At 38.5% G+C, this 16,520-nt stretch overlaps 2 protein-coding genes across 2 annotated transcripts in view; one reads left to right on the forward strand and one right to left on the reverse strand.

The window, feature by feature from the left end:
- Positions 1–6,677, forward strand: part of LOC113008764 (transmembrane O-mannosyltransferase targeting cadherins 2) — a 66,452-nt gene extending 59,775 nt beyond the window's left edge. The window contains exon 12 of the mRNA XM_026146479.2: positions 4,839–6,677. Coding sequence (XP_026002264.2) covers positions 4,839–5,042 — 204 coding nt within the window. The 3' untranslated portion in view covers positions 5,043–6,677. The remainder of the gene's footprint in view (positions 1–4,838) is intronic.
- A 6,418-nt stretch (positions 6,678–13,095) lies between these two features.
- LOC113009476 (protein mono-ADP-ribosyltransferase PARP11-like) lies at positions 13,096–16,315 on the reverse strand. The gene is made up of 8 exons (XM_026147787.2): positions 15,077–16,315; positions 14,879–14,989; positions 14,676–14,784; positions 14,522–14,591; positions 14,343–14,400; positions 14,084–14,217; positions 13,854–14,005; positions 13,096–13,756 (listed from the first exon to the last, which is right to left on the reverse strand). Exons 1-8 carry the CDS (start codon positions 15,167–15,169, stop codon positions 13,458–13,460), a joined length of 1,026 nt encoding a protein of 341 aa, XP_026003572.1. The 5' UTR covers positions 15,170–16,315; the 3' UTR covers positions 13,096–13,457.
- Between the last annotated feature and the right edge of the window lie 205 nt (positions 16,316–16,520).

Here is a 16,520-nt window from a genome sequence, read left to right on the forward strand (position 1 = left end):
CTGTTAGCACTTATCATGGAAATGCACACACACGTCTGCACTGTAAATTCAATTTACAACATACTATGTATTACCCATCATTCTGACATTACGTTATAGTACTGTTGTTCCTGGCAAGCAGCGATAGTGCTGGAAATGAAATGGAAACTGTGTTCTGGTCATGCCTGTGAACTGTTACCTTTATACAACCAACCAAATTCCAAGTGAGAAAAGAGCTTAATGATTCAGTTGTCTGACACTGAAGTCACGCTCTTAGCTTCAGAGTAAATGCTTGATCATAACACTATAGTTAAACAGACCAAGCTTTGCAGAGATCATGTCTCTTGATGTCTGCACAAGTGGTTGAGGAAGTTGGTAGCCATTATAGCCTGTCTGTCTGGTATACCTCAGTCACTTCAAAGGGAAAGGGTGCATGGACCAGTCTGTGGAAGGTGATTTAGAGTTATAGGAACCCCTGTGTTGTTAGACAAGGTCTGAAGGAGCTTCCTGGAGTCATTTATTATGTCAGTGTGCTTACTGATGGCCTGCTCTGTGACTTATGTTCAGTTATATGACGGGGTTAGACCTCATCCTGCCTCCACTGCATTAACTGGTGTAAGTCTATAAGGCACCTTTTATAGAAGCATTTCCCAACGTGTTTGTCTAACACATTGTGCAAACGTCTTGGGCCAACTCTTATTAATTTATAGTTTATTCCAAGTTACACTACTTAACACTGACCTTTGCCTCATCCAAGCAACAAAAGGATGAGCCAGTGTTGTGTCTAGACATAGCAGACATCTTGGCAAAGAATAAATTTCAAATTGTATATTTAGGTACTTTGCTACCCAGTCAACTGGATCAAGAAAAACCTACTTTGGTAACAAAATTTGTTAATATGTGTAATATCTAACCCTTAAATGGCTATCGAGAATGTATAAGCTATTAATTCAAATTGATCAATCAAGTGGCAGAGAGATTTTTTCCATCAATCCAGATTAAAACTTCTGAAAACAAATATGCTTAAACACCTTCAAAATGACTAAAAGTCTCAACTTAGAACTTGTACAATACAAAATTTTGAATGGGCACTACTGTTTAACAGCGGGGTGCATGTGAGCTTTTAAAGTCGTTCAAGAAACCTGGAGAACTATTTCTAAAGACTTTTTAAAGAAATTAGAAGAAAGTTTGCCTGTTAGAGTTCAGGCAGTGCTGAACAATGTTAAATAATAAATGTGGTCACAGTACTGTTGCTCCACAGTTCTAAGTAACTTAGAACTGGTAAGATTATCATATATGACCTCGGAAAACAAAAATGTTTTATTATGTTTAGTTCTAACTAACCATGAACTATAACTGTTTTCATTAGGAATTTGATATATTTTATGCAGCTAGCTGGCTAGCTACATGCTAGCTGCTTCTGCTTTCTATTTATGACCAGAGATGGGCAGTAACGCGTTACTTGTAACGCGTTACTGTAATCCGATTACTTTTTTCAAGTAACAAGTAAAGTAAGGGATTACTATTGCAAAAACGGTAATTAGATTACCGTTACTTTCCCGTAGGAACGCTGCGTTACTGCGTTACTAAAACCGTGATTTTTTGCGAGAATGTCCCATGACAGTGACGTAAGCGAGTGCGCCGTTAGTGACAACAGCTGTGTGCAGATCAACAATGGATCATATATCGAGTGCGGGAGAGAGTATGAGCGTGCAGCATTTAAAGCGTGGAAGTACTGACCTTACTTTGAGTTTGATTCCATAAAAAGTGACAAAAACATTAGCGTCCATCGTGCGTGGGAAGAAAACTTCTTTTTACAGCGAAAAAACCCCCTAAACTTCCAAGCAAGCACCGAGTGTGCTACCACGTAATGGGAAACTCACAGAGAAACTCGCGGATTCTTCAACTGACCGCGGCACACCTGCACCAGGGTAAACCTCCGCCTACCCAAGTCCTGCTTTACAGGTGAAAATAGAGCAACAGGACCGCTAGTCTTTGACTTTATTTATTTTCTGCTGTGTTTTACTTGCATCTATTTGAAAGAGTGAGTGTAAACACAAAAAATATTTTATTTTATGTGCTGGAATGTGTAGAAAATAGGTTTAAATGTTAAACTAATTCATTCAAGTCAGAGAATGTTGCATATAATTAAATTTTTGCTTGATGCATAAAGTTAAAAGATTAAAACTGATAAAACAAGTTTTAAAAAGAGACTTTTCCAGTTGATTACAGTTTGTATGATGGATTATGTAGAAAAAGTAGAATTGGGCTGAAAGATCTATCACTTTATCACCTCTTCAGGTTGTAAATCGTGTTTTTAAAAAGTAACTAAGTAACTAAGTAATTAATTACTTTTGAAAATAAGTAATCAGTAAAGTAACGGGATTACTTTTTGGGGGAAGTAATCAGTAATTAGTTACTGATTACTTTTTTTCAAGTAACTTGACCAACACTGTTTATGACCTTTACTTAGTTCAACCTTGGAGACTGACTCACGTATCAGTTCTGGAGACTTATTTTAGCTAAACAGTTTAGGTCTTATCCACTCCATTCAGGTAACAGTTAGTCATAATATAGCCAAGTCATGTAACTAACCCTCTAGTTTCTGTTTAGTTGTATATCAGCTAATGTATCCTTTGCCCCAGCTAGTTCTCTAACTTTGCTGAAAATGGAGACTAGTAATGTAATACTTGTGACCTTTGCTCTAACAGCCTTTGTGCTTGTTATTCCTACAAGGAATTTCATTTACGTTGCCTCGTGTTCCCATATTAGTGTTGTTCCTGTTACTATGGCCCTTACTTCTTTACTTTTAGAGAACTTTTTAAAATAAGCTAATCTGACCTACTGCCATAGGGAATATCTATAGGCTTGGTATTACTATTTTATACAATCTGACACTTTTAAAGAGAAGGGCTGCCTTTCTCTTTACATCCTGTTTAAGCCTTAAGAGCTCAGTCAGATCTTTGACTAGAAGAATACTGGTTGTCCATTTTAATTTGAAAAGCTGTGTGTTTACATTTTGTTCTGTAAGAAATATGTTTCTTCAATCCCAGTCATTATAATTCACACTCTTAAAGCCTTCACATGCACTTTCAGACACACCGAGGGGCTCCTCTTTTCATTTTTCAGGACTATAGTGCCTCTTCTCTTTGACATTTTCCCTGCACATGTCTGCTTAGTGAATGACAGTCTCTCAAATATCAGCTTAATCCAATAGCTTTCAGGTCATGAAAGATTCAGCTCTGGCTTTACGTGCTAAGAAAAGCAATGAATATGTGCCCCCAGAGAAAGGTGCGAGGGTGTTTTTCATTTTACACACTAAAACGCTGTATTTACCCACTCCGAGATTCATCACAAATATAATGTCGAGTCTGAGCAGAACAGGCAATGCTTCCAGCGTGTGAAAATTGTATAATCATGACACAGTACATGTCTTGCTCCCGGCAAATCAAAAATTATGATACGATGAGGTTATGTTGTAATTTGTATGCGCTTAAGATCATAATCCCTCAAGATTTCAGTGCTGGTGGATGTGGCTGCACCTGTCATTACTGTGGTAACAGTGAGTGTGATTTAATACTATAACAAATGTCCTCTGAGAAAGAGAATTGAACAGAATATGCTGGATAATATGATCATATTCCACTATGGCTTAAAGGCCTCTTCTCAAAAGCTGTGGATCAGAGGTCGATACTTTCTTTTTCGTCACAGAGGGTAAAAATACAGAAACTTTTACCCTCAAACTGCCTGTTTTCTTTCGTCTGTCCAATTCTATTGTCCCATGATTGGCTTTGGTGTGATTTAATATGCCAGTGTGTTGCATATTTCCCTAAATAACAAGGGAACCCTCATTAAGAGTAAGAGTAAGTATGCCTCTCCTGCCTACAAAATTCCTGTATGATCAAAAACTGAGGAGCTCTGAAATTCTGAAATATAACATTTAATTATAATTATTGTCCTTTTTTGTGTAGGTGAGAAAAACAAAAAGTTAGCTGTATAGTTTTTTTCCTGTAAAAACCGCAATTAATCAACAGCTTTCCAACATTCTCACTGCTTTAAATAATCAAGCTCTATATGTGCGCATTTGTTGAGTGCGCTCACAATCACTGAAAAGTGGAACGTAAACAAGTGAAAAATCCATGCTGAGGAGAGGCAAACAGTTGTGTTCATGCTGGGAAAATCTTTTGATTTACTTTCCAAGTTAGTAACAACATGTCATGCAGTGGGGATGCAGTCCTGGGAACGAGGCCAGGCCTGGGCGATTAGGTGCAGATGATTTTGAGGATGAGATATGGGTGTATTTGTTAGTTACGGATGGCTATGACTTAGATTTTGTAGATCCCCACAACTGGACTGCTTTTCAGGGTCATATGGTTTCACTTTGCAACTTAAAAGTATGGCATTTTAATCAAGAGGACTCTAGAAACACTCTTCTCAATGGGTTTGATCGTGCATATCACAATAAATACTGAGCCCTTGCCCACACACAATCTGTAGCTACCTTTTTGTTTACTGCGGCATTGTTAGAGGACATACTCCTATCTATTTGATCTGCACAGAGAGATTGCGTTCTATCTAATTTAATGGGTATTTGATTTTCTTAAAGGAGGGCCTAAAATAAATTGCACCAGAGCCCTTTCTTTAATCTACCATCCAGAACTGGCAAGCTTCCTAAATTGTGTATCTCACATCATTTTCTGTGTCAGATGCGGAAATAACAAGGGCAGGTTTAAAATGGTTTGCCCAAATAAATGCAAGGTCAGCACTGTTGCAAAACTACAACAATCCTGTATCTTATCACCCTTATGCCAAACATCCACTGCTCCCTTCTTTTTTTTTTTTTCTGTTTTTTATTCCAGTACCCAGCTGCTCTGATGAACCTTGGTGCCATCCTCCACCTGAATGGGAAGCTTACCGAAGCAGAAGCCAACTACCTGCGGGCTCTCCAGCTCAAACCTGATGATGTCATTACCCAGTCGAACCTGCGGAAGCTGTGGAACATCATGGAGAGGCAGGGACTCAGGACTAAACGCGCGCTCGGGATGCAGAAAGGCGATGTTTGAACTCCTCCCTCACTGATGATGTCATCTCCTTCAGAGATATGAAAGAGCTGGTGGCTCAAATTTCACTAAAGACTATTTCTTTAGCGATTCAGCTCACAGTGCTTGTGAAAGACACTTTGAAGGTTTGAGGGCTGGGATTCAGTGGACATGTGCTGCCTCACAGTATGCCATATTGCCATATGGTAGCTCAAACTACTAAAACAAACTTCTTTTGCATACATTTTTTATAAAATGCTATGATGTTAAATATACATTGAAGTCAAAAGCAAATAATTTGAAAGTCCCCCAAAAATTCTTTAAGGTCTCAAATATCAGCTAATTATTAGTTGATATAATCTAAACATCTGGCATGATTTAGAGCACTTGATTTAATAAGAGCATAGATTCAGGTGTTAATTCTTACAGAATAGATTTTAAAGCGTGGGCACTGATGGGTAAATTACTCAAGTTGTTTCATTATATCAGCTAGTTTAACTGAAAGATGGACTTCACTACCACACTTGTACATGTCAGATTCTATTTGCAGGTCGTAGGGAGAACTACTGTGTGTGTGAAAACTTGTGTAAAGTCTTTTGTTGCTCCCAAAGGAGCAAGTGATGTCACTTCAGTCAGTGCTGATTGAGTGAAAGTTGAAGGGATTCTGGGGGGCAGCAGTTACAAAGAAGCAAGCTTAACAGACCAGAAGCATCTCTATTTGAGTTTCGTTACTTGTGGCGCGAAATTGAGTTTCGACCAAATTGTTGTCTGCTAAGCTGCATTATGGGCAATGTAAGCACCATTTTTTTGGTTGTTTTGGACAAGGAAGAAGGTCTTCTTTTGCTTAACTGCCCAGTGATAATGTTGTAAGGGTGCAATCCTAAATAGGTGGATTATTTTTTAATTTTTATAATTTTTTTTGTAAAGAAAGGAAACGAAATCCCTGATGGATTGCTCAGGATAGTCTAGCTTTGAATTTGCCTCCTAACACACTCAATTAAACATTAAAAGCATGCAAGTGCATAAACATCTTCTAGAACCGCCTTCAGATAAAGTGCTGTACATTGCTCCGAGCACATAAAGGAATAGGTTTGGACATAATGTGCAGCCAAACACGTCACTGACGATTGTTTGCACGTGGTGCATTTTAAATTCTCGTGACTGTAATGATTAAAAATTCCTCAGTGGTGCCAAAGCTTGTACTGAGTCTTTACACCTCTCGTGCCAAGCAAGAACTTTTCTTCACTCCTGTGTTCCTCGTGTCAAATAAAGATGTTACATTTCATGTGATCAAATTTAATTTATTAATATGTTATTTTCTTGTGAATATGCCAACACTGTGCCGTTTCATTGTCGTATCTGCCCACCCTTTCTCATTCCTCGCAATAGATAGGCTACAGTAGGCAAAATGACAACTATATTGAAATGGTTTCATATGTGTATTTTTGTTCTCTCTGCTCAGGGACATCAGGTTGTGATTCCTGTCACAGAAATAGTTTGTGACACAGAGAGAGCTTTTAAAGGATTTTAGAGTTTTATGCTTTTTTTTTTTCCTGATGATTGTGATGTTTGGTTAAATTAAAGGAAATGTGTAGCTTAAACAGTGTTGTGTTTTGTAAAAGTGAACCTTTTTTATAATAAAAAAATGATTTTTTTTTATTTTAGTGCTCCATAATGTCGTCCAGGATGCAAGTCAAAAGCATAAATTTCAGACAGAAGTCTGTGGTCACAAGGATACATAAACTCACCCTAGAACCAGGGTGGAATGATTATACAGCATTCATTTTTCACAATAAAAAAGGGTGAACAAGATTACATTTATTTTGGAATTTTGCTAATCCACACAGGGTCAAATGTACATGCAAGCTCAAATACATGCAATAAAATCTTTTGATAAGTGGTACGGAAGGTTCTACAATATCTTTTAAAATTATAAGGCCTATTAACTAAATGTTAAAGATCAAGATTGACTACAACTGGTAGTTACTCTTTGCCAGAATAAAAAGCATTTGCTTGATAGCACTCATTGGAATGACCAACACTCAGAACATTGAGAACGTCTAAGGAACTCGGTGAAAAGCTAAGGAAATTTGTAGATTTTTACAGGGCGGAAATGGCTCTAGGAACCATTTCTAATCAGCTGCAGATTTCAAGATTATCAGTTTAAACCACTGTGTGTGAATATTTGTATGTGTCACCATTTTATTAAGGTCTGGAAGAAGACAGAAACTGTCACCCATCAGATGAGAGGTTCCTGAACATCTTAACCAAAGCCTGCCATGAACTGGAAACTGCTGGAACACCAGTGTCCCTGTCCACATTGAAGTGAGTTTTACATCGCTGTGGACTGAGAGTGTGCTGACCAAGACACAAGGTCTTGCTCCAAAATCAACACCTTCGAGCTCGACTGAAATTTGCAGCTGCCCACATGGACAAGCCAAAGGCTTTCTAAAGAAATGTTTTATGGTAAGGCCACACAAAGACTCACATGTTTGGCCACAGTTGCTAAAGGTCAGCTTTCAAACCTGACAATATGGTACCAACTATCAAGCATGGTGGTGGTAGAATAGAATGGAAAAGCAGGCTGACATTAAGCTTCTGGAATAGCCTTTGAAAGTCCCAAACTCAGTCCACACATTTTCAGAAGGGTTATCAACCAATTAAATCAACCAATTAAAATGACCAAGAAGAGTGGTCACATATCCAGCTACTATTTCCAGAACCTTGTTGATGTCTGCCAAAATTGGTTGGTTGAGGTGCAGTTTGCATTTAACTGAATATAAGTGGGGATGCCTGTATATTATTGAACTTGCATGTATAATTTTGACCTTGAGTGGATTACAGAAAATCCATAATAAATCTAAACATTTGCACCTAATTCTTGTTTTTTTGAAGTCATCAAAGATCTAAGCTGTACACCCTGGAAAAAGAACAGCTCAAAGAATTCAATAAAAACCCCAAATTACTGTGACATTCATGTAAATGATAAATGTATGTAAACTTCTGACTAAAACATGTTGTTTAGAGAGTCAACATTTGTTTGCACCTCAAAACACAAACCATGAATGCAGTTTCTGTGCAGCTATGGATCTTTGTATTTCTTGTCGCAAACTGAATGCTGTCTCTTGATTTAAACAGCCTAACCAGAAGAAGAAATTTACAATTATTACCAATGTTTGCATTGTATCCAGCCTCAACAAATGTTATAGAAACACATTTGTCCAGAACACTAAACCTTTCCCCTAAAAAAGGAAGTCAAAATATGAGTGTTAAGTCAAGCATCAAAGTACGTACCAAGCCCCCCAGGCTAGATTTGCACATGTAATAGAGAACTGACAAGACTAATTACAGACAGAGCTGTTTTGACAAGACTAGTGTGAAGTGTAATAAGTCTTCCACAAGTCTTCTGAGAAGTGACAGGTTAGTACTATATGTCAGAATGCTGGTATATAAAATGCTATATGAACAGCAGCTGAATGCATGAATTACCATAAAGCATTAGGAATGAAGATATATATCAACAGCGTTCAGCCATCAGGGTCTTCTCTTGTGTAACAAACTGCTAGTTTAAGAGACATGCACCCTCTTGGAGTTGTTCCTCCATTATCTCAGTTATGCTGCTTCAGCCTCCTGCTGCTGTGGGATCTCCCACTGCACCTCTCCTCTACTCTTCAGTCTTCATATTTATTGACTCTGTGTCCACTCTGTGCTTCCTCTGTACATTTCTGTACATAATGCTTGTCGTGAAGTTGCACATTTCTGACCTGCCGTTACCGGCGTGACCAACCTTCTGTGGCCCACACAACACTAAACACAATACTTTTAACATAGCTGTAATGTATGTTTGTTGCTGCCACGCCAGATATGACATTTTAATCATGAGTTTGATTAAAAATGCTAGTTTTAACCTTTGTATTGAATTAATTAGTTTGTGTCTCCTCTCCAGGCTGTACTTAGCTTCCATCTGGTTTGGACCTAGGAGCTGCTAAATCAGCCCAGGCCCTTTTGAGCACTTCCTTTGCAGTGGTGGGGGGTGGGGGATCGTATTTCAGGGATTTTCAGATTATAATATCTGCTTTTACTCAAATATATTTTGGTTTGATTTTCTGCACTTATATTTTAAAGCTTTAGTCTACTGTTGGTGATAAACTGTGTTGTTATAAGTCATACTAGCCATACTATCCAGTATTATATGGTATATGCAATGAAACCATTAGGAGCTGCAGCATTGAAAGGATACACATGAATACATTTATAATTATGATCAGTTAATATCATGTGTATTTTGTATATAAATAATATGTATATGTTAGTCTGACAAGCATCACTCCACATAATGAGCACTTTTACTTTCGGCACTGGACAACAACCACAGATAAACAGACTTCATGTAGTTAAAGTACACAGTTTGCCTCATGCTATGCTCAGGACAGTAGGAGCAAACAGTTCCTATTGCAACAACACTTTTTTTTTTTTTTTTTTTTGTGGGAGTAGATCATCCAGGAGAACACTGGACAGTCAATCAGCAGGTGGAGTTTTCCTCACTCCCAGCTGGATCATTGCTGCTCAGACCGAGGCTTGCACTACGGCAGCATCAGCTCTCCTTTTTATTAATGGCATGACCATGACCATGACATGCCCCAGCTCAGGTAGCTCCGGCACCATCTCTGACATTCTGATAAAGGTCAGTGTGATAAATAAAATAAAATGAAGCTAAATGAAGCTTTTTTTTTTTTTTTTTTTTTTTTTTTTAAGAGCATCCAAGACCCAAAATAGAATTATTAAGTACCACATTCCAGGATTTATTCCATCTCATGAAGACTCTCAACAATGTTGAGTATTTGAGAACTGAAATGTAATTTTCTCTCCAACCCTGTTACCTACTCTTGGTTTCATTAGAAGTGAATAGTGCCACAGTCTCAGTCTCCCCGCTCTGTCACTGACACACACGCACACATACTGATCCACTAATTAGAGTTGGTCTTTTCATAAACTCAACATGTTGATATCATCTGATCAAGCAGACATCAAAGACTTTGTAATCACATGCCAGACTCTCTGAGCACACCAAGCTGTAAATATTTAAGAGGATATCAAACTTGACTCACTTATTGAGTTGAATGAGCTCAAAGTCCTAGTTTCTAACATTTTAAAGTGTGCATTCCAAGTTAGCATAAGTCTGTAAGGACATATTTTGTTATGTAATAAGAAGAAGAATAACAGCACAGAATAAAGTATGTGCTCATTATGTGCTGAAAGACATTTGTGTTGAAACACCATCTGCTGGATTGAATGAGTCCATCATACCCAGAGGACCAATTAATTCATGTCAAATAGTTTCATGAGCACTGATGACCTGGCTCTGGAAAACAGGTCCATCCAATCAGGGCACAGCCACACAAACTTACCAAACAATATAAAATTATTTTTTCCCCATATGTTATTCAACAAAAAATGAAAAATTCTTTCACTTCTTATGTCACACTAGAATTAAAAATCTGACTCTACAGCTGACAAATCGGCCCCTGTCTAATTTAGTCAAGACCATCTGTGCTTCTTACTGTACTTTACACTCAACCGCCAATTAACTGTAAGAAACTGTTTGTGTTTCAGGAGATGAAAGGGATTCACACATGAGGGCTGCATGTGTGTGCGGGAGGTTCGATTATTGCCAGATACTTTGGGAGCAACAGCTGGAAACACTGTTAAACTACTAAAAACCACACTATGGGTGTGAAAATGAGGCAGGGTCAGATAAACGGTTCGACCATCTCCACTTCACCTGCAGCAAACATATGGGAGTAGGGGGAAGGCACATGGGCAGTTCCTTATATCGTGTATCAGCAAACTGAATTTCATCAGCATTTCTTAAAAACATGTGCATTAATGTCAACAAGTTGTACTTTCCTGCCATAAATCATTAAAACGCTAACACATTTTTTGTTCAGTATAACTGTAATTTGACATCTTAATCAAAAAATGAAATAATAATAAAAATATTGTTTACTGTTATTAAATAGTTAATTAATTTTTTTAAGATTTAGCATTAAAAAATAACATTTTGATTAAAGATCTTGCACATACTGATGGATTACTATTACAGAAACCTATTTAAAAAAGATTTAAGAAAAACTTTATTGAAGACTTAAGAGAATATAAAACACTTGTTCTGCATAAAATGTGATCCCTGTGTTTGATGTACAGTATAATATCTCTTTCTAGTAACCTCTTTTGTGTGGCTATTAGAAACTCGCAGATATGTCAGATCTTTAAAGGGGCACAAGTCAGAAATGTTGGAAACCAAAGGTCTGAATTACATCAAAAAATCCTAACTAACTAACTAGCAGCCCAATTTTGCAAATAAATGCAGTGGAACGGGAGGATAAAGTTGCATAAAATGAAAAGTTAAGTACCTTAAAACTGTAAATCTAAATCTGGTAATTCAGTTAATGTTCTTTCCACTTATAATAGTAAAAATAAATTGCCAAGACAAACTGATACATCTAATGCAGACCAACTGATGCTGACCTGTGCCAAGAATGAATGAAAACTGTATCAACAGCAACCTCTCCTGACAGTTTCGGTAAACTACAGCCAATCATTTTAAGCACGTGTTAAACAAAGCATCAGACGGTGGGGGCATGGCCGTTTATATTTTATTTCATTGAGACTTCTTGTTGGTATGGGGGAGTATTTGCTTTGGGTGTGAATGGAAAATGCCTGTTGTGACATATATGGTTATAAAAATATAACCATACACGTGAAACAGGTTTTCAAGTGAAGTTTCTGTTTTGTGGTGAAACAGAATCTTCTATAATGAACACGCGTTTCGTAGCCTTAACTGTACCAATTTAGAAATATTATAGCACATGTAATGGTGAGTTCTTTCACATAAGGAAGATTTTGTGCTTAATGCTGTTTTATTGCTGGGACAGATGGGCACAGATGTTCTCTCTGATATTTATTGATTGTGCAGGTTTGGTTCTCAACATGCACAGCTGGCAAAATCTCACAAAATGAATATCTGTGTGTAGGTTACTGTGTTTATAGCATGAAAATATTTAAAATCTCAATAGTTGATTAACTTTTCCGATGTCGTAAAATAAAAAAGCTCCTAGAATGAGACATTTTTTTGTATAATTACATGACAGTACATTTAGAAAAAGACTGAACAGTATGGTTTGTTTGGAGTTGTTTCTGAACAAGCCACAAGACCTCTGCAACAATGTCCTTTGAACAGATGAGACCGAAATGGAGTTGTTTAGCAATATTGCACAGCAATATTTGTTGAAAACACCCATCCATCCATCCACTTCAGCTTATCCAAGGGGGGCTGGAGTCTATCCCAACAACATGAGGGTGAGATTGGTGAAAACATATCAATACAAAAACCTCATATTAACTGTTAAGCACGGAGGGGGAGGGGTAATGATTTGGGCTTATTTTGTAGCTACAGTATATCAGTATATGGGAGCCTTGCAGTCAGCCTTTGGTATGCAGTCTGTATACCAAAGTGTACTAGAGTGAAATCTGAGGCCATCTGTCTGCCAACTAAAGCCTGGCCAAAATTGGGTAAGTGCAATACTACAATCCCAAGCCAAGCCAAATCTACAACAGACTGGCTAAAAAAAGCAGTGGTCTAGTCAAAGACCAGAACTCAACGTGAATGAAATACTGTGTCGTGACCATAAGAGAGCTGAACATAAATAACTGCTCACAAACCTCAAAAAGTGAAGGAACTCTGTAAAGAAGAGTAGATCAAAATCTCTTCACAATTTCAATTTCTTATGTGAAAGACTGACGGAATCAAATATAAAATTATTATTTCAGGTTATTGCTGATAAAGGTGCTTCTAAAGTAACTGAATCATACGTTGTTTTTCCACATCCTTCACAGAGCCCCATGAAAGCTTTTTGTCCACATATATGTAAAAAAGATGAACAACAATAAGCTACATGAGCTTAGAATTTGATTTCTTTAACCTCGCATGTTATTTTAAAATGCGTGTGAATGTTATGTCCAGCACAAATACAAACATAAACATTAGAACAGGAATAAACACACATGTAGACTTTGATTTGGTTCTGCTGGCATATTTATTTATTTATGAAGCTATATTATTACTAAATTAAATAGAAATAAATTAGATGGGAATCTACATTACATGACCACAAGTATTATATTCAACTATTCTAATACTAAGCAGTAGCACCTGGTAAGTAAACTCATTTTTATTAGTACTTCTGATCCAAAGTAATGAAATGTAACGATAACTTTGCTGACAGATTATCTTGCTGAAAACGACCTAGTTTACTGGAAACTTTTCTAAAAATGTTTAAAATGTAGTAAAAATGCTGTAAAAACTTCATCGAAGCCATCAGGAGTTGTGCTTGAAATGTACCGTTTGAGGTAGCCATGTTGATCTTGCACATGTTGCGCTCAGCTGTACTGAATCAAATACTCCGGATATATTTGATTTGGATCAAAAATGACAAAAATTCTAGGATGATTGACATCATCAACACAGCTGTCATGCAAGTTTTCAGGACTCCCATGATCGGGTTTTTGGAAATGAGATTGTCCAGCAACTGGTTTTCCAGTCATCACCCGAGCCAAAAATATAATTTTAGTTTCTCCAGAGTGTACAGGTTGTGTTTTCCCGCCATAAACTGGCAGTGGTTTCGAGCTGCTCGGACTGTATCTGTCGGCTAATGCTGCACGTTTGGCAAAATAAATTCCTACGTAAAAAAGAAACTTAGATCAGCTGGGAAGAAAAAAGACAGAAGAAATGGTAAAGAGTTAGAAATTCAGATTTGCACAAAACAATGAACTTACCTTTGCCAAATACGTGGGCATGTTGTCCAGCTAACCGTACATCAAAGTTATACTTGCAAATATAATCCACATTTTTGATATCAGTCCCATGAAAGAGTTGTCTCTCTTGAATTTCTTTGATGCCTTGAATCCTCATCAGCTGTTTCTTTTTCCTTTGATGCAAATATAAAAATAATGGTAATAAAGAAAAGAAATTATTAACAAAAAACATAGTGTAAAACTTAGCTTACCTGCAATATAATTCCCAAAGATCCAAATTCTGTATCCTGTTGATTGACAGAATGGTTTTGCCCAACAGCCCAACGGTCTTTACATATTCTTCCACTTTCCGATACTCGGGGGAGTGTTCACTCAGAGGGATTAACTTTAAAAAGTATCAGAAATCAGTTATTGCTGAAATATCTGTGGTTTTAATCTATGCTTCTAACTGTATTGTATATTTGTGCTCTAGCTGTATGGATTTTGGACATTAAGTAACATTTTTGTCACCTGGTATGGCGATTCGGGATCAAACGATTCCCAGGAAGGGAGGCTGAAACAGGAACACCTGCGGGAGGAGAGTTAAGTTTCCATTGTGCTGAAACTTTCACTTTCATTTTGATAGAAACTATACTGACGCTAACTTGTAAACCTCACTGCTGTTACTTTTGAGAATATAAAAATTTTACCTTTTTTCTGTGTTGCAGCTCCTCCTGATTCTTTTTTGCCTCGTTGTGGTGAGGTCTGTCAGTAGCATTTCTACACAGAAACACATGTATTAATCTGAGCCAAGTTCTTAATGTGTGAATGAAGACTGTGAGGATGAAAATGCACAAAAATTACCAGAGAAATTAATCCTGTAACTGAAAGAAGATGTGTTCAAAATATCCTTGGAGTTTTTCAGGTAAAACGTGTCAACATCCTCACTGCTAAAGGTGAGATTGTGGTCATCCTACAGAAAAGGGACAAGAAAGTAGAAAAGTAAGCTTTACTTTACTTGACATTACATAACCAGGTAGTGTGGTCTAAAGAAATACACAAGTTACCTCAAACTGGTGCCAATGTCCACAGTCGGCCAGGTAATACCACCAGCAAGGGGTGTCAGATGTATCCATATCCTCTTCTGTATTTTCCCCCATTTTTTGTTGTTGTTGTTTCTTGTTGTCAGAAATGTAACTGATTATATCACAGAAAAAGCTGAAAAATTAACCACATAGTGTGATCTAAAGAAATAAACAAGTTACCTCAAACTGGCTGCACTGTCCACAGTCAGCCAGGTAATACCAGCACCCAGGAGTGTCAGATGTATCCATATCCTCTTCTGTATTTTCCAACATTTTTTTTTTGTTGTTGTTTTTTGTTGTCAGAAATTCAACTGATTATATCAAGAAAAAGCTGAAAAAGTAACCTGCTTCCTCTCTATGACTAAACTACTGGTGTTTCTGACTCCTCATGAGTGTTACGAACTTGTATGTCCTGTGTTTGTTTGTGCAGGTGCTGTGTTTTTGTCTATGTTAATTTAGCTGTGCAGGTCCCTGTTCCGATTGGTGCGTGGACTTACTGCCCCGGCGTGATTGGATCCAGCTGGAGGACCCGCCCAATAAAAGGAGGCTGGAGTGCTACAGCGGGAGAGGTCCTCGCGTCTCTCCTCATCACCCAGCAGTAGTCCTGTGGTAGCCGCTGGCTGCAGTATACGTGCGAGAATTGTGGAAGTGGAGTGGGTAGGGGTGAGCTGCCGTTTATTTTGATCACCCGTTTTCTCCTGTTTTTGAGTTGGTTAAGGAGGTCAGACTCTGTCTTTATTTTGACTTTATTTTGGTGAGGTCAGGGGTGCGGGATTTGTGTAGGTTTGTTTTGTTTATTGTTTTGGCCTTGGCTCACCCTGAAGTGTTGACACTCCCGTTTTGGTTCTCTTTATTCACCTTGTAAATAAATCACTTCACATCTAACAGATTTGTTGCGTGTGACTGCTTGGGTCTTGGGGAGGGAAGCGAGTGCCTCGCTCATGTTATGGCCTGGCCCTAGACGGGTCGTAACATGAATTGGGGGCTCGTCCTCTGCCTTTTCCTGTGGGTTTTTGCGTGTGTTTGGTCTGTTGGCGGTTTTCTTGGGTGTGGGGGTGGTAGGTGTGTGGAATTATGGAGTTTTCTTTGGATGATTTTGTTACTTCGCCTTCGTGGGATAGAATTGTGAAGTGCAGGAAAGCGGATTTGCTTATCATTGCTAGTTGTTATGACGTTCAAGTGTCCTATGGTGCCCGCAAAGCGGTGGTTAGGGACGCTTTGTGTGCAGAGTTGGTGGAGCGAGGCGTTCTTCCTGCCCCGCAGGCAGCTGTAGAGCAGCCTGATGGCGGGGGTGTGAAGGTGGCTCCGGAGGCTGAGCCGGGGTCGGATGCCAAAGGGCCTGTTAACGTGCTACCAGCCGAGGCGGACTCTGATGCGGCTGAGGCGGGCTCTGACACTGCGGAGGCGGACCCTGATGCTGCTGGGGCGAAGCCTGAAGCAGCTGAGTCTGGTACGGCCGGGGAACCCCTGGCGGGGCGGTCTACGGAAGATCTCCGTTTGACCCTCCGTATTAGGGAGGTGGAAGCCCGTGCTAAAGAGCTTGAGGTACAAGCAATGCACCTCCGTGTCAGAGCTTTGGAGCTGGAGCGAAAGCCCTCCACATCTGCCTCTAGTCATCCTAGTA

Source organism: Astatotilapia calliptera, chromosome 17 (assembly GCF_964374335.1).
Source record: "Astatotilapia calliptera chromosome 17, fAstCal68.1, whole genome shotgun sequence".
NCBI classification, from domain to species: domain Eukaryota; kingdom Metazoa; phylum Chordata; class Actinopteri; order Cichliformes; family Cichlidae; genus Astatotilapia; species Astatotilapia calliptera.

Bases quoted from the DNA above. Each gene is read 5' to 3' on its own strand.
- LOC113009476 (XM_026147787.2), bottom strand. From the start codon at position 15,169: ATGTTGGAAAATACAGAAGAGGATATGGATACATCTGACACTCCTGGG. The intron at 14,785-14,878 runs GTAACTTGTGTA...CCTTTTCTGTAG, and splicing joins GACATTGGCACCAGTTTGAG to GATGACCACAATCTCACCTT. The intron at 14,006-14,083 runs GTAAGCTAAGTT...TTTGCATCAAAG, and splicing joins CTTTGGGAATTATATTGCAG to GAAAAAGAAACAGCTGATGA.